Below are 19,183 nucleotides of genomic sequence, written 5' to 3'. Positions count from 1 at the left end.
TCATAACTTTATATATACAGTGGTGTGAAAAACTATTTGCCCCCTTCCTGATTTCTTATTCTTTTGCATGTTTGTCACACAAAATGTTTCTGATCATCAAACACATTTAACCATTAGTCAAATATAACACAAGTAAACACAAAATGCAGTTTTTAATTGATGGTTTTTATTATTTAGGGAGAAAAAAAAATCCAAATCTACATGGCCCTGTGTGAAAAAGTAATTGCCCCTGAACCTAATAACTGGTTGGGCCACCCTTAGCAGCAATAACTGCAATCAAGCGCTTATGATAACTTGCAATGAGTCTTTTACAGCCTGGAGGAATTTTGGCACACTCATCTTTGCAGAATTGTTGTAATTCAGCTTTATTTGAGGGTTTTCTAGCATGAACCGCCTTTTTAAGGTCATGCCATAGCATCTCAATTGGATTCAGGTCAGGACTTTGACTAGGCCACTCCAAAGTCTTCATTTTGTTTTTCTTCAGCCATTCAGAGGTGGATTTGCTGGTGTGTTTTGGGTCATTGTCCTGTTGCAGCACCCAAGATCGCTTCAGTTTGAGTTGATGAACAGATGGCCGGACATTCTCCTTCAGGATTTTTGGTAGACAGTAGAATTCATGGTTCCATCTATCACAGCAAGCCTTCCAGGTCCTGAAGCAGCAAAACAACCCCAGACCATCACACTACCACCACCATATTTTATTGTTGGTATGATGTTCTTTTCTGAAATGCTGTGTTCCTTTTACGCCAGATGTATCGGGACATTTGCCTTCCAAAAAGTTCAACTTTTGTCTCATCAGTCCACAAGGTATTTTCCCAAAAGTCTTGGCAATCTTTGAGATGTTTCTTAGCAAAATTGAGACGAGCCCTAATGTTCTTTTTGCTTAACAGTGGTTTGCCTTGGAAATCTGCCATGCAGGCCGTTTTGCCCAGTCTCTTTCTTATGGTTGGAGTCGTGAACACTGACCTTAATGGAGGCAAGTGAGGCCTGCAGTTCTTTAGACGTTGTCCTGGGGTCTTTGTGACCTCTCGGATGAGTCGCCTCTGCTCTTGGGGTAATTTTGGTGGGCCGCCACTCCTGGGAAGGTTCACCACTGTTCCATGTTTTTGCCATTTGTGGATAATGGCTCTCACTGTGGTTCGCTGGAGTCCCAAAGCTTTAGAAATGGCTTTATAACCTTTACCAGACTGATAGATCTCAATTACTTCTGTTCTCATTTGTTCCTGAATTTCTTTGGATCTTGGCATGATGTCTAGCTTTTGAGGTGCTTTTGGTCTACTTCTCTGTGTCAGGCAGCTCCTATTTAAGTGATTTCTTGATTGAAACAGGTGTGGCAGTAATCAGGCCTGGGGGCTACGGAAATTGAATTCAGGTGTGATACACCACAGTTAGGTGATTTTTAACAAGGGGCAATTACTTTTCACACAGGGACATGTAGGTTTGGATTTTTTTCTCCCTAAATAATAAAACCATCATTTAAAAACTGCATTTTGTGTTTACTTGTGTTATATTTGACTAATGGTTAAATGTGTTTGATGATCAGAAACATTTTGTGTGACAAACATGCAAAAGAATAAGAAATCAGGAAGGGGCAAATAGTTTTTCATACCACTGTATATATATATATATATATATATATATATATATATATATATATATATATATACATAAGTATATCCAACTCATTATAATAACTATAATAACTATTAATTGTGGTTCTAAAATCTTTTCTAACCCCTAGTCTCTCTTCTGTTTCCATTTTTGGTGTCCTTTTGGACACTCAAAGCACCGTGATGTCCCAACAATGATGGATGGATTAAAAGCCAGAAGTCTGTATGACCATCAACATCAAGTGACTCCGTGAGAACCCTAACTACAAAGAGGACTGTTTCATTTATGTTAGGTAGAATGTCCAGAGGGGACTGGGTGGTCTCATGGTCTGGAACCCCTACAGATTTTATTTTTTTCTCCAGCCGCCTGGAGTTTTTTTTTTTTTTGTTTTTTCTGTCCACCCTGGCCATCGGACCTTACTCCTTTTCTATGTTAACTAATGTTGTCTTATTTTAATTTCTTATTTTGTCTTTTATTTTTCTTTTTTTCATTATGTAAAGCACTTTGAGCTACTTTTTGTATGAAAATGTGCTATAGAAATAAATGTTGTTGTTGTTGTCACAAATCACTCCTGACACTCTTCTCCACCCATTCCACCCTGCCTGCACTCTCTTCAATTCTCTTCCACAATCCCCATTACTCTGTACTGTTGATCCCAAGTATTTAAACTCATCCACCTTCGCCAACTCTACTCCCTCATCCTCACCATTCCCCTGACCTCCCTCTCATTCACACACATGTATTCGGTTTTGTTCCTACTGACCTTCATTCCTCTCCTCTCATATCTCCTCCTCTCCAGGGTCTCCTCATCCTGCTCCCTACTATCACTACAGATCACAGTGTCATCAGCAAACATCACAGTCAACGAGGACTCCTGTCTAATCTCATCTGTCAACCTGTCCATCACCATTACAAATAAGAAAGGGCTCACAAAAATCACTAATAAAGAAGTCGCAAGGAGATCACCCTAAGCACTGTCATGTCAATGGCGTCACAAGCTGAGCAGAACTTGGGGAAGGACTGCCATAGAAACAGGCGAGTTAGAATGGCTAAACAAAATAGTACGTGATAATGACAATAACTTTCCACTTTTAAACAGTCACATAAGGAAAATGATCAGTCAGTCATTTTCCAACCCGCTATATCCTAACTACAGGGTCACGGGGGTCTGCTGGAGTCAATCCCAGGCAACACATGGCACAAGGCAGAAACAAAGCCAGGCAGGGTGCCAGCCCACCACAGGGCACACACCAAGCACACATTAGGGACAGTTTGGATCACCAATGCACCTAACCTGCATGTCTTTGGACTGTGGGAGGAAACCCAGGCAGACACGGGGAGAACAGGCAAACTCCACACAAGGTGGACCCGGGAAGCGAACCTCAGGTCTCAGAAGAAAAATAATCCACAAAATGAATCCTTTAAGGTAAAAAAAAAAATCCAGAAACACCACCAAAGGTACATAAAATGAAATGAAAATAAAATAAGAATACCAGGCCTAACAGGGCATTGTTATCCAAATCAAAACAAGCCAGAAACACCAAGTCCTTCTCGAGCTTGAATTGGATTTTTAAAAACGCCCATCTTCTGCTTCTTCTCAAATTCCTTCCACTAACGTTTCCCCATTTTTAGCAGATCACTTTTTTTGTGGTGAAATCTTACCATCAAAGGAGGCCTTCAGGCTGTGCAGAAGGAATGGTGAATCCCATCACTCGCACGTTTTCCAGAGATCCATTTCCTCGTAATACAGATGTTTCGTTTCAACCCCACAGTTCACAAATCCACCTCCCCTAAGTGGTGATGACCACCTCCCTGGTGCGCTCCGTAATAACCCGGCTACCCAAATCGGATGACGCAGCAGACACAGGTTTCTGTGGTGTATTCTCACCTCCAAAAGCTAGGAGGTGCCATTTTATGTCAAAGCAGCCACCATAGTAGTCGGCAGGATCAAATGTTTGGTGACACAGGATTCCAAAGGAAAAGAGAGAAAGGACAAAGAATAAGAGACATCTCAATGAGCTTTTAATGGACATACCGTTATTAGGCAGAGTGGTGTCATTCACTACCACTAGAATCAGAATTCCATCTCAGACGTTTTGGGGGTGAACATCACTATTTACAATATAGTTCATATATTAAATTGTTACTTTGATACAGCTAATATCTCTGTTATTTATAGAATATTCTGTGTATTTACAATATAAATTACTAGAGTCTGTATGTTAAAATAAATAAATAAAATACAACAGTCATATTTCTAGAGTTTCCGAAGAAGCACCAACTGCCCCCCCCCCGCCCTTCCCCACCCCATCTGTCAACCTGAATGGTTGAGGCGGAAGATTCAGTGGGAGAAGTGGGTGGGTGGGGGGGGCTCTTCAGTCTTTGTGGTTGTGCACAGAGTTTGTTACTGGGGTGGGGTGGGGGGGCTCTTAGGGTTAAGGCTGTAAACTATCAGGCGCTACACCACGGTCCCACTCGGCGAGCTACCGTTCTGTGTAGTCAACGTCTGTGGAGAGACAGAGAAGAATAAATGCAATTAGTGTGAGTAAAAACACCACCCGCAATGGAAATCACCGAGAGGTACGGAGGAGAATCTTTAAATATTCCGCGTTGGTTGGACTTTGTCTTCACCATGCAATGGAAGGAATACTCACATGGGGCTGCCGACTCTCTTCCTCTGGAAATGAGGACTCTCCCTAGGATGTCATAATACACCTTTACACGGTCAGGTTTTTTAAAAATGATATAAACCTTTAGTAGCAGTTTATCACTTGTTCTTCTTCTTCTTTCGGCTGCTCCCATTAGGAGTCATCACAGTAGAACATCTTCTTCCATATCTTTCTGTCCTCGTCATCATGTTCTGTTACCCCCATTACCTGCATGTCCTCTCTCACCACATCCATAAACCTTCTCTTAGGCCTTCCTCTTTTCCTCTTCCCTGGCAGCTCTATCCTTAGCATTCCTTCACCCAATATACCCAGCATTTCTCCTCTCCACATGTCCAAACCAATGCAATCTTGCCTTTCTGAGTTTTTCTCCAAACCGCCCAACCTGAACTGACTCTCTAATGTCCTCATTTCTAATCCTGTCCATCCTCGTCACACCCAATGCCAATCTTAGCATCTTTAACTCTGCCACCTCCAGCTCTGTCTCCTGCTTTCTGGTCAGTGCCACCGTCTCCAGCCCATAGCCCACATAACATAGCTGGTCTCAGTACTGTCCAGTAGATCATTCCCTTTCACTCTTGCGGATACCAGTCTGTCACAAATCACTCCTGTCACTCTTCTCCACCCACTCCACCCTGCCTGCACTCTCTTTTTCACCTCTCTTCCACAATCCCCATTACTCTGTACTGTTGATCCCAAGTATTTAAACTCATCCACCTACGCCAACTCTACTCCTTGTGTCCTCACCATTCCACTGACCACCCTCTCATTCACACACATGTATTCTGTTTTGTTCCTGCTGACCTTCATTCTTCTCCTCTCATATCTCCACCTCTCTAGAGTCTCCTCAACCTGCTCCCTACTCTCACTACAGATCACAATGTCAATCTATATATCTATATAAAAGTCAATGTATGTGTGTGCGTATGTATGTATATGGTGGTCCAGATCTAATTATGCAATTTTCATTACGCTATAACTTATTAAGTTTATTACATAGAGAATTCACAAAATTCTTATTGTTGCCGATAGATGGCAGCACATGCCCTGCATTCCAAAATGGCGGGGAGACGTTGTCAGTCGAACAGCGGGTACGATGTGTTCACCGTTTCATAATTGCATAATTAGATCTGGACCACCCTGTACGTTCCAGCATCACTTCCGAATTTTCATGAAACTTGGTACACGTTTCTCATTGGTTGACTAAAAATACTATAGGGTGAAATCAGCCCTGTGCCTCGCAGTACAGAGACCTGGGTTCGCTTCCCGGGTCCTCTCTGCGTGGAGTTTGCATGTTCTCCCCGTGTCTGCGTGGGTTTCATCCTACAGTTCAAAGACATGCAGGTTAGGTGCACTGGCGATCCTAAATTGTCCCTTGTGTGTGGTTGTGTGTGTTCCCTGTGGTGGGCTGGCGCCCTGCCCGGGGTTTGTTTTCTGCCTTGTGCCCTGTGTTGGCTGGGATTGGCTCCAGCAGACCCCCGTGACCCTGTAGTTAGGATATAACGGGTTGGATAATGGATGGAAATCAGCCCTAACCCACCTCCTTCTGGGTAGGGCGGGGGGTGGTCTTGCGCTCTGGTATGCTTATCATCATCCAGTTGACACTCTGAACGACCACCAGAGGGCGAACTGGAGGTGACTGCCAGCATTCTTTATGTTTTGAGCTCCACCGCGCAGGCCCCTGTTGCTTTTCAAATTAATTAGAGATGGCCGGTTCTGAGTGTCAACTGGATGATAACAGACATACAAGATTGCATGACAAGCACATTACTGAGTCTTCATTGTTTGTTAATTTATTTTTAATTTTTAAAGTTGTAATTATATTTTTCTTAAACAATTAAAAAAAAACCACTTTATTTTCCTCCTGGGCAACGCTGGATATTTCAGCTACGTTAGCTAGTTATGATATGATGGCCACAATCCCAGTCACTGGCAAACTAATAAGCCATTATATCTTTTGAATTAATGAACAGGCTTCATTCCTTCCATTCTTATTGTGATAGCTTAACTGTCGTAAACCCGTAGAAAATGATACACATGGGAAATTCACTTCTAGTAAAATAAAAATAATTTTACTCTTTTCAATTTAGTTTATTTGCATTTATCTACATTCTTTTATATTTTTTATTCTCTTTCTCATTAAATCTGGGTTCTTGGATAAATATGAATAGAAATCTTTACATAGCATGTTACTGAAATTGAATCTTGGGAGCATCAGCACCTTAAGTGAATCTGCTCTGCTCTTTTGAAAAGAAGTCGTCTGTGAACTTGCACTTTCAATTGCTGAATTTATGTAAATGAAATAATTATGACAATATTATTAAATTACTTGGGGCTTATTACTTGATCAGGTGATAACTAAAAAGAAATTGCATTTATATGACCGAACAAATGTGTGATTGTGTTTAATTAACTTTAACAGTTGACTCATTCATTTACAATTATAAATCCATTTTGGAACAACGGGTGGTAATAACAATATTTTCCATTAAAATATTTCAAAGCAGTACTTACTCGCACTTAAATACGACGGACTATACCTGGGTGTATGAAATTTCTCGTGTAACCGAGAAGAATCGAAAATGAGGCCTAACAAGGACAACGTAAAATTGTAATTTCGATTTTGAATAAATTCACTTAGTTACGGTGAATTAGGATTACAAATAATTAAGGAAAGGAACAGCATTTATAATGAAGTGTCTACTCGCCAAAAAGACAACGTAAAATTGTAATTTCGATTTTGAATAAATTCACTTAGTTACGGTGAATTAGGATTACAAATAATTAAGGAAAGGGACAGCATTTATAATGAAGTGACTACTCGCCAAGAAGATAAAGCTGAACTCGAAAGATAAAGTGAAAAAGTCAAGTTGGAAAGACGTTGACTATTCTCGTCAATATCTGCGTTGTTTACTACCGGAAAAGAAGTGAAGATTCTGGGGGAAAAAAAGTGTGCGCAGTATTTACGCAAAATTGGTGCACGGCTTTACCAAATGATAAGGATTTGGAGATTTTCACATTTTAGGACCCAAAATTCTGGGCATTTTTAAAATTTTATTAAGTCCTCCCAGACATTCCATGGCAAGTTAAAAATGAGGACATTTGGCAGCTCTACACTCATGCTCTAAAAAGAATGTCAGCTGGGGTGTACCGTGCAAAGAATCACCGGGTACAACTTGTGGACTCGTATTATTAGGAGGGCAAGTCAAAAACTAAAGGCGGTGTGAAAATTCCACAGTAACTGCAATGGACAGAGGCTGATGCAACACGACATGTTTGCGATGGCCTGTGTGTAGTTCAAACATGCACAACTCATCGCTCCGATGTAATCCTAGTTGAAGCCAAAGTCAAACGAACATGGATGTTCCACCGTGGGATTGCACCATTGCTGTGCAATGCGCCAAAGTGAGATTTCTTTGGGCAGAGGGAGGGAAACCAGAGGAAATTCAATGAAGAATGTTGGCTCATGCAGATCAGAAAGCTGTTTGGGAAACCATCTTACGCAAACATCACGTTACTCCAAGTCATCACGCACTGTGGAATGAGCAGCTCCATAACTCCATCCAAATGTACAGCAACAGCCAACAACATAATCCTTTGGTCTTCTCTGATGATGACATTTGCCATGTAAATGTGGCCTTGTGTCTGCGATGATGTTGGTCAACCAGATCAACCGTCATCGGTTACACTTGTTCTTCTTGCTTTGAACCTTTCTACCCATTCATAAACGTTTTGTTGAGTCTGCTGTTTCCACTTCCATACTGAATGAACATCCTTCGGTAAATTTCAGCAGGTTTCACTCCCTCGGCCCAAAGAAATCTCACTACAGTGCAACTGTTCAACATCCTGCAGTGAGGTATCCTTGTTCATTTGACCTCGGCTTTAACTAGACCAAGAGTTCCCAAAGTGGTCGATATTGACCCCTGGGGTCAATTTAAACTTTCTAGGGGTCGATAGTTTAAATAAAAAAATTTGGGGGTCGACAACAGCAAAAATAGACCCCCTTACTACTGCTATTTGTTTGTTACTTCAAAATATCTATGATTCCAATAAGAAGTAAAACAATTCAAAAAAACACTTTTTTGATAAAAACACATTACATACCAAACTTGCAAACGAAAAGGTAAAATGTGTCATTAAAAGAGTCACACGTAAGAATGCATTCAAATACAAACATGTCTGTGCATTGTCTTATCGAATGTATCAAAGCAAGTGTGGACATGAAAAACCGTTGCACATCCGCACTTGCTTGCCGTGGGACGAGACGACGGATATTCGATATTAGCAGAATCTATCAGTCTTGTACGGTCATGCTTTCATAAAACACTAGAAATTGGTTCGTTTGCTGTGACATGTACTTATTTGTGATTTGAACTTTGAATATAATTATTTATTGAGGAGTAGTACTACGAAAAAGAAAATCAGAGGACACAGTTTGTTTATTCGAGTTTGAACAAAAATCTTCTGTTTCAAGTAAGTACGTACTGTATTGTTTTTTTTTTTTTTATCACAGGGTCTGTCAAAATTGTTTGTTAATAAAAGTTTTTATTTCTTCAGATAATAATATGACTGAACCAAAAAAAAAGAAATGCAGGCAGTACAGCTTGGACTATTTGTACTTATTTTGAATTTACATATTTATTTCATAAATGTTAAAAATGTAAAAAAAAAAAAAAAACTCGTATTTTTTTGCTTTCATTTTTGTTAGTGCAGGTTTCGATATTAAATGTTGCACAAGATAATGTCATATTCCATAGTCCTTTTACAGTTTAATGCAAAAGTTTGGGCACCCTTGTTAATAGTCATTATTTTCCTGTATAAATCGTTGGTTGTTACAATAAAAAATGTCAGTTAAATATATCATATAGGAGACACACACAGTGATATTTGAGAAGTGAAATGAAGTTTATTGGATTTACAGAAAGTGTGCAATAATTGTTCAAACAAAATCAGGCAGGTGCATAAATTTGGGCACCATTGTCATTTTATTGATTCACAAACTTTTCGAACTAATTATTGGACCTCCAATTGGCTTGGTAAGCTCAGTGACCCCTGACCTACATACACAGGTGAATCCGAGTATTTAAGGGGGTCAATTGTAAGTTTCCCTCCTCCTTTAATTTTCTCTGAAGAGTAGCAACATGGGGGTCACAAAACAACTCTCAAATGACCTGAAGACAAAGATTGTTCACCATCATGGTTTAGGGAAGGATACAGAAAGCTGTCCCAGAGATTTAAGCTGTCTGTTTCCACAGTTAGGAACATATTGAGGAAATGGAAGACCACAGGCTCAGTTCAAGTTAAGGCTTGAAGTGGCAGACCAAGAAAGATTTCGGATAGACAGAAGCGACGAATGGTGAGAACAGTCAGAGTCAACCCACAGACCAGCACCAAAGACCTACAACATCATCTTGCAGCAGATGGAGTCACTGTGCATCGTTCAACCATTCGCACACTTTACACAAGGAGATGCTGTATGCGAGAGTGATGCAGAGGAAGCACAAACAGAGCCGCTTGAGGTCTGCTCAAGCACATTTGGACAAGCCAGCTTCATTTTGGAATAAGGTGCTGTGGACTGATGAAACTAAAATTGAGTTATTTGGGCATAACAAGGGGCTATGCATGGAGGAAAAAGAACACAGCATTCCAAGAAAAACACCTGCTACCTACAGTAAAATATGGTGGTGGTTCCATCATGCTGTGGGGCTGTGTGGCCAGTGCAGGGACTGGGAATCTTGTCAAAGTTGAGGGACGCATGGATTCCACTCAGTATCAGCAGATTCTGGAGACCAATGTCCAGGAATCAGTGACAAAGCTGAAGCTGCGCCGGGCTGGATCTTTCAACAAGACAACAACCCGAAACACTGCTCAAAATCCACTAAGGCATTCATGCAGAGGAACAAGTACAACGTTCTGGAATGGCCATCTCAGTCCCCAGACCTGAATATAATTGAAAATCTGTGGTGTGAGTTAAAGAGAGCTGTCCATGCTCAGAAGCCATCAAACCTGAATGAACTAGAGATGTTTTGTAAAGAGGAATGGTCCAAAATACCTTCAACCACAATCCAGACTCTCATTGGAACCTACAGGAAGCGTTTAGAGGCTGTAATTTCTGCAAAAGGCGGATCTACTAAATATTGATTTCATTTCTTTTTTGTGGTGCCCAAATTTATGCACCTGCCTGATTTTGTTTGAACAATTATTGCACACTTTCTGTAAATCCAATAAACTTCATTTCACTTCTCAAATATCACTGTGTGTGTCTACTATATGATACATTTAACTGACATTTTTTATCGTAACAACCAACGATTTATACAGGAAAATAATGACTATTAACAAGGTTGCCCAAACTTTTGCATCCCACTGTATCTTTTTCAATCATTAATTACAAGTGATTAAAATGAAAAGTATAATATCTAATGAAATATGGAATATCGAGTACTGTACAAATGTACTAATTTGAGTAAGTTGTCAGAGGTGGCTGGGGTGGCGACCCGGCCAGGATGCCCAGGAGGACCAGAGGAAGGCTTGTGCCTTCCCCGAACCATCTGGGGGCGACTGCCCTGGTTCCTTTTGGGGCCACAGGTATAGAGCTTTGAAGCTCCACCCTGTAGGGGCCCGTGGTCTCCGCCAGGCCATGCCTTTGGAGCCCTGGACCTCAGCACTTCCGCCACACCAGGAAGTGCTGGGGGAAAAGAGGAGCAGGGACACCCGGAGTGCTTCCGGGGATACAGCCGGCACTTCCACCACACTGGGGCATATCAGTGGGAGATTGCCGGGAAGCACCTGAAGCACATCCGGGTGTGAATAAAAGGGGCCGTCTCCCTTCATTCGAGGCTGGAGTCGGGTGAGGAGAGGACGAAGCAGGAGAAGCGAGAGTGGAGGCAGCCTGAAGGAAAGGCAGAGAGTGAGAGAGGCCTGGACTTTTGGGGACTGAAGGGGTTTGTGTGCACTTTGGACTGTAAATATATTGTAAATAAACGTGTGGTGGTGGAATTTCAACATGTCTGCCTGTCTGTGTCCGGGGCTCGTTCACAAAGTAAAGTAAATGACTAGGGGGTCGACGGTTTTAAAAGTTTTTGGTAAAGGAGTCTGCGGCCGAAAAAACTTTGGGAACTCTTGAACTAGACTAAGGCCAAAGCGACATGCGGCATGTTTTCAAACTACCCATAAGCCACTGCAATTTCCATTTTGTGCTACCCAGTTTAGAATTACAAATCAAACATTTCACACATCCTGCTTAAAGTGCAGACTTTCATTAAAGGGGACCTGTATACATTTTGGTCCCAGAATTGCCAAATGATTTGTAACTGGGAAGCAGAAGGGGGGAATCAAGAAAAAAAAATGTGTCTGTGTCCCAAACATCATGGTGGGCAGTGTGCTCCAATGCCGTTGAAAGCAGTTTAAACTTCCACGCCTCGCTGCACTGTAGGCGGTGTTTGTAGAACATGTGATAGACGGCCGGGGACCGTGATCTACTGGGAGGCCTGGGGAAGCAGGTGACTGGGAGAGGGGCAATTCCTACCCCGGGACACAAGAGGGCAGCCCCCCTGGGTTGCATCGGGGCCATGGGCTTGGAGCTTTGAATCTCAACCCTGCTGGGGTCCGTGGCCACCGACAGGGGGCGCCTGGACAACTCAGGAGCCTTGGCGTTCAGCACTTCCACCACACCCAGAAGTACTGTCAGAAGGTGATCAGAGAGCATCTGGAGCACGTCCGGTTGCTGTATAAAAGAGGCCAGCTCACTCCATTCAAGGAGCCGGAGTCGGGAGGCAGAGGACAGAGCTTGTGAGCAAGGAGTGGAGGCAGCAGAAGAAACGAAAGAGAAAGAAAAGTACAAGGACTAGGTTGTAGAGACTGTGGCTTTGGGCACTGTGTTGTGTGAAAAGAGCACCATAAAATAAACGTGTGTGCTTTTGGACATTGTGTGTCCTTGGTGTCTCTCTGTAGCCGGGCTGGTCTTTCACAAACCCAAGAAAAGAACATGATCCATTTGCTGTTGACGTTGCATAGCAGGGGTGGCCAGCTCTGATCGTGGAGGATCCTGCAGTGGCTGCAGGTTTTTGTTCCAACCCATTTGCTTTAATTAGAAGTCAATCCTCACCAATAACAAATTTTATTTAATTTCATAGCTTGTGTTTTAACCCTAACATGTCAGTTCATTTGTAAATCACAGATTTTATTTTTTCCTTTCTGATGATACATTGTGAGCTCGGGTCCGAACACCATCAGGCTAACGCCAGCACTTTGCCAAACACACGTTTATTAAAGTATAACAAAGTCCCACACAGCACACAGTGGGGCACATGAGTATAGGGCTGCCAACTGTCCTCATTTTTAACTTGCCATGGACTGTCTGGGAAGAATTGACAAAATTTTAAAAATGCCCAGAATTTTGGGTCCTAAAATGTGAAAATCTCCAAATCCTTATCATTTGGTAAAGCCGTACACCAATTTTGCGTAAATACTGCGCACACTTTTTTTCCCTCAGAATCTTCACTTCTGTTCCAGTAGTAAACAACGCAGAAATTGACGAGAACAGTCAACGTTTTTCCAACTTGGCTTTTTCACTTCATCTTTTGAGTTCAGCTTTATCTTCTTGGCGAGCAGACACTTCATTATAAATGCTGTCCCTTTCCTTAATTATTTGTAATCCTAATTCACCGTAACTAGGTGAATTTATTCAAAATCGAAATTACAATTTCACGTTGTCCTTGTGAGATCTCATGTGGCCAGTACCAATCTCACCCTCTCCTCACGGGTCTCTCTTCCAAATGTCCGTAGGCCACCTTTCCTCTCCTCACGGGAGCTTCGTCTTGCTCCCGCTCCCGACTACCTCAATGATTGGAGTGAGGCGGCCCCTTTTATTCCCACCCGGATGTGCTCCAGGTGCCTGATGACACTCTTCCTGGTGTGGTGGAAGTGCTGCCCTTGCACCCGGAAGCACTCTGGGTGTCGCTGGAAAGATCTTCCCCCAACCTGGTGTGGCAGAAGTGTTGATCTCCTGGGCTCCACAATGCTCAGGGCGCCCCCTGGTGGTGGCCACGGGCTCCATTGGGCTTTAGCCTATTTGCTCCTTCCCCATGGTCCCCTCAACATCCAGGGCGGTTGCCCCCTCGTGGCCTGGGGGAAATATAGACCACCTACCGGTCCTTCTAGGCGTCCCAGTTGGGTCTGACCCCCAGCCTCCTGTGCCAACATGTACCATCCAAGTGATAGGAGGCCTAAAATGGACGAGTCATTTTCAGTTCTTCTCTTTCCTTGTGAGTACTTATCTAAACCAAACAGTGAATGATGAATGCACACGGGTGGAAATGGAGACAAGCTAGATGTACTACTGCCAGTTCCTTTGTCATTTTGTATCTTATTGCTGGTGAGGAGCAGTTCAAACAATGAATACAGCTGCTTAAGACCACAATAAGCAATTACAGTGCAGGAAATAATTATCTGATCCCCTGCTGAACTTGTAAGTTTGCTCGCTTACAAAGAAATGAACAGTCTCTAATTGTTATGGTTGTTTCATTTTAATGGAGAGAACACAGAATATCAAACCAAAAATCTAGAAAAAAAAAATAAAAAATCACATAAAAGATATAAATGAATTTGCATGTCATTGAGTGAAATAAGAATTTGATCCCCTACATCCCAGCCAGAATTCAGGCTCTCACAGCCAATCAATCAATCAATCACAGATACTCCTGATCTCGACTACTTATGTGTATAAAGCACTCCTGTCCACAGAATCAATTTCTTCCATTCAAGCCTCTCTACCACCAAGGGCAACACCAAAGAGCTGTACAAGGCTGGAGTGGGCTACAAGACCATCAGCAAGACGTTTGGTGAGAAGGCGACGACTGTTTGGTGTTGTTATTTGGAAATGGAAGAAACATAAAATGACCATCAATCGCCCTCGGTCTGGAGCTCCATACGAGATCTTGTCTCATGGGGTGAGGATGATCATGAGAAAGGTGAGGGATCAGCCCAAAACTACACGGGAGGAGCTCGTTAATGATCGGAAGTCAGTTGGGACCACCATAGGTCACCAAGAACACCATTGGTAATGCACTACACTGTAACAGATTGAAATCGTGCAGTGCCCGCAAGATTCCCCCTGCTCAAGGAGGCACACGTACAGACCCGGCCCGTCTTAAATTTGCCAGTGAACATCTAAATGATTCAGAGAAGGCTTGGGAGAAAGTGCTGTGGTCAGTTGAAACCAGTTGGCATCAACTTGATCCATCGTGTTTGGAGGAAGAGAAATGCGGAGTATGACCCAAAGAACACCATCTCACAGTCAAGCATGGAGGTGGACACCTTATGCGTTGGGGCTGTTTTTCTGCTCACCCCATGAGGCAAGACCTTGCATGGAGTTCCAGACTGAGGGCGATTGACGGACATTTTATGTTTCTTCTGTTTCCGAATAGCAACACCAAACAGTTGTCACCTACGCACCAAGCTTCTTGCAGGTGGTCTTATAGCCCACTCCAGCCTTGTCCCCGACGTCCTATGACAGCTCTTTGGCGTTGTCTACGGTGGTTGAGGGGCTGGAATGGAAGAAATTGATTCTGTGGACAAGGAGTGCTTTATACACGTAACGAGTGGAGATCAGGAGTATCTGTGGTTGACTGATTGATTGATTGTAATGACCAATCTGTGGGAGCCAGAATTCTGGATGGGTTGTAGGGCATCAAGTATTTATTTCTCTCAATGACATGCAAATCGATTTATAACTTTTATGTGATGTGTTTTTTCTGTATTTTTGGTTGATATTTGGTCTCTCTCTCCATTAAAATGAAACTACCATAAAATTTAGAAAATTAAAAATTTCTTTATAAGTGAGCAAACATTCAAATTCAGAAAAGGATCAAATACCTGTAATTATTTCCCCCACTGTAGGGTTCAAAATCTTAACAAGCAAGACAACTAAAATGAACTGGAAAAATGTCACTTGAGCAGTAAGTGCTTCATCAGCAGTGAATGATTTCTCAAGGAGCAATTGGGTTCAAACAAAACCCTGAAGCCACTGCGGCCCTCCAGGACCCACGTTACTCAGCCCTGATTTAAAGCGTCTGAGGCGTAAATAGCAAATCAGTTAAATACAGTTAATTAGCAGCAAAAACTAGTCACTAATTAAGGAACTGGATAGAATGATCACCTGTAGCCACTGTGTCTCTTTTGCGGTTTTTGTTCTATAGCCAAGAAATCATGGCGATTAAATCTGAGCGAACCTTACTGTATTAATAAAACAAAAACAGCAAATGAACTGCCATGAACTAGAATGATGGAAAAGGTGGTGGGAGACAGTGGTGGTGAGAGAGACTACACGAAAATGATCTTCATGTGTGTTGTGCCAGGGAAAAAAAATAACCATCAGAGCAAGACTGCAGTTTGCAATTGAACATCTAGGCTGGGGGTCCCCAACTCTGGTCCTGGAGGGCCCCAGTGGCTGCAGGTTTTCATTCTAACCCTGTTCTTAATTAGTGACCTGTTTTTGCTGCTAAATAACTTCTTTATATCAGAATATGAGAATGTTAGAAAGAGAAGGACAGGCTCATGATCTGTTGTATGGCATGATCATACAAGGTTTGCAAATAGAAGCCGGTCACTGGTGTTTATTGATGACTAGCAAAATACCCGCACTTCGCAGTGGAGAAGTAGTGAAAGTTAAAGAAGTCATAAAAAAGAAAAGGAAACATGTATCATGATTGACAATAATGTATATAGGCAAGGAGCCAACCACGTGGTAGGTGTGCGGACACCGGTCGTGCGGAAAAAGGATGGATGACCGGGGGCAACCCTTGGGCGTCTCTGCCATGAAATAAATCATCTGTTAACAGAAATAAGGAATGAAACTGCCAAAAGGAGAGGTCAGTTCCGAAAGTTCCTTATGACATAAAAAAAAGAAGACATTGTTTTCAAAAGTTTGTTACGGGGCACAGCGCGAAATGAAACATACTTAACGTTTGTAAGACAGTGTAAAAGATGAGCACGGGAAATTTGGGCTTCCTACGTATTTCGGAAGTCATAGAAATAGTGAGGAGGGGTTTCCCCTATATATATATATATATATACATATACATACACATACACACACATACATACACAGTGCATCCGGAAAGTATTCGCAGTGCATCACTTTTTCCACATTTTATGTTATGTTACAGCCTTATTCCAAAATGGATTAAATTCATTTTTTTCCTCAGAATTCTACACACAACACCCCATAATGACGTGAAAAAAGTTTACTTGAGGTTTTTGCAAATTTATTAAAAATAAAAAAAAAAGAGAAATCACATGTACATAAGTATTCACAGCCTTGGCCATGAAGCTCAAAATTGAGCTCTGGTGCATCCCGTTTCCCCTGATCATCCTTGAGATGTTTCTGCAGCTTCATTGGAGTCCACGTGTGGTAAATTCAGTTGATTTGACATGATTTGGAAAGGCACACACCTGTCTATAGAAGGTCCCACAGTTGACAGTTCATGTCAGATCACAAACCAAGCATGAAGTCAAAGGAATTGTCTGTAGACCTCCGAGACAGGATTGTCTCGAAGCACAAATCTGGGGAAGGTTACAGAAATATTTCTGTTGCTTTGAAGGTCCCAATGAGCACAGTGGCCTCCATCATCCGTAAGTGGAAGAAGTTCAAAACCACCAGGACTCTTCCTTGAGCTGGCCGGCTATCTAAACTGAGCCGATGGTCACTCTGTCAGAGCTCCAGAGGTCCTCTGTGGAGAGAGGAGAACCTTCCAGAAGGACAACCATCTCTGCAGCAATCCACCAATCAGGCCTGTATGGTAGAGTGGCCAGATGGAAGACACTCCTTAGTAAAAGGCACATGGTAGCCCGCCTGGAGTTTGCCAAAAGGCACCTGAAGGACTTTCAGACCATGAGAAATAAAATTCTCAAGTCTGATGAGACAAAGATTGAACTCTTTGGTGTGAATGCCAGGCGTCACGTTTGGAGGAAACCAGGCACCGCTCATCACCAGGCCAATACCATCCCCACAGTGAAGCATGGTGGTGGCAGCATCATGATGTGGGGATGTGTTTCAGCAGCAGGAACTGGGAGACTAGTCAGGATAAAGGGAAAGATGACTGCAGCAATGTACGGAGACATCTTGGATGAAAACCTGCTCCAGAGCTCCCTGACCTCAGACTGGGGTGACGGTTCATCTTTCAGCAGGACAACGACCCTAAGCACACAGCCAAGATATCAAAGGAGTGGCTTCAGGACAACTCTGTGAATGTCCTTGAGTAGCCCAGCCAGAGCCCAGACTTGAATCCGATTGAACATCTCTAGAGAGATCTTAAAATGGCTGTGCACCGACAAATCCCATCCAACCTGATGGAGCTTGAGAGGTGCTGCAAAGAGGAATGGGCGAAACTGGCCAAGGATAGGTGTGCCAAGCTTGTGGCATCATATTCAGAAAGACTTGAGGCTGGAATTGCTGCCAAAGGTGCATCGACAAAGTATTGAGCAAAGGCTGTGAATACTTATGTACATGGGATTTGTCAGTTTTTTTATTTTTAATGCATTTGCAAAAACCTCAAGTAAACTTTTTTCACGTTGTCATTATGGGGTGTTGTGTGTAGAATTCTGAGGAAAAAAATGAATTTAATCCAATTTGGAATAAGGCTGTAACATAACAAAATGTGGAAAAAGTGATGCGCTGTGAATACTTTCCAGATGCACTGTATATTTTATATATAGGGGAGACCCCTCCTCACTATTTCTATGACTTCCAATATACGTAGGAAGCCCAAATTTCTTACAAACGTTAAGTATGTTTCATTTCGCGCTGTGCCCTGTAACAAACTTTTGAAAATAATGTCTTCTTTTTTTTATGCCGTAAAGAACTTTCGGAACTGACCTCCCCTGTCCGCGCACGTACTACGTGGTTGGCTCCCTGCCTATATACATTATTACATATATACATTATTACATATATACACATTATATATATATATATATATATACACATTATATATATATATATATATACACATTGTGTGTATATATATATATATATAATGTGTGTGTGTATATATATATATATATAATGTGTGTGTATATATATATATATATATATATATATATATATATATATATATATATATATATATATATATATATATATATATATATATGGCTCTCACTGTGGTTCGCTGGAGTCCCAAAGCTTTAGAAATGGCTTTATAACCTTTACCAGACTGATAGATCTCAATTACTTCTGTTCTCATTTGTTCCTGAATTTCTTTGGATCTTGGCATGATGTCTAGCTTTTGAGGTGCTTTTGGTCTACTTCTCTGTGTCAGGCAGCTCCTATTTAAGTGATTTCTTGATTGAAACAGGTGTGGCAGTAATCAGGCCTGGGGCTACGGAAATTGAACTCATGTGTGATATACCACAGTTAGGTGATTTTTTAACAAGGGGGCAATTACTTTTTCACACAGGGCCATGTAGGTTTGGATTTTTTCCTCCCTAAATAATAAAACCACCATTTAAAACTGCATTTTGTGTTTACTTGTGTTATATTTGACTAATGGTTAAATGTGTTTGATGATCAGAAACATTTTGTGTGACAAACATGCAAAAGAATAAGAAATCAGGAAGGGGGCAAATAGTTTTTCACACCACTGTGTGTGTGTGTGTATAATATATATATATATATATTTATATATTTTATACACACACATATACAGTTTAGAGGGTACACCCATTTCCCCTTGGGTTTTGCAACAGGACATGAAACATACCTAGCTTTTGTAAATACACTGCAAGGAATGAGCACGTGAAATTTCGGTTTCCCGCCTACATGGAAAGTGGGAGAATTAGTGATGATTCAGTGAGGGCTTTGCCTTTGATATGTATACAGTTGTGCTTGAAAGTTTGTGAACCCT

At 41.9% G+C, this 19,183-nt stretch overlaps 1 protein-coding gene across 1 annotated transcript in view; it reads right to left on the bottom strand.

Annotated features, from left to right (window-relative positions):
* Positions 1–3,611: 3,611 nt before the first annotated feature.
* Positions 3,612–19,183, bottom strand: part of zmp:0000000529 (WD repeat-containing protein 20) — a 58,086-nt gene continuing 42,514 nt past the window's right edge. Inside the window, exon 4 of the mRNA XM_039768077.1 lies at positions 3,612–4,117. Coding sequence (XP_039624011.1) covers positions 4,070–4,117 — 48 coding nt within the window. The 3' untranslated portion in view covers positions 3,612–4,069. The remainder of the gene's footprint in view (positions 4,118–19,183) is intronic.

The sequence above is a fragment of the Polypterus senegalus genome, chromosome 11 (genome assembly GCF_016835505.1).
Source record: "Polypterus senegalus isolate Bchr_013 chromosome 11, ASM1683550v1, whole genome shotgun sequence".
NCBI lineage: Eukaryota > Metazoa > Chordata > Cladistia > Polypteriformes > Polypteridae > Polypterus > Polypterus senegalus.
The sequence above is the reverse complement of the archived record's forward strand: the minus strand, read 5'-3'. Positions and strand labels throughout refer to the sequence as shown.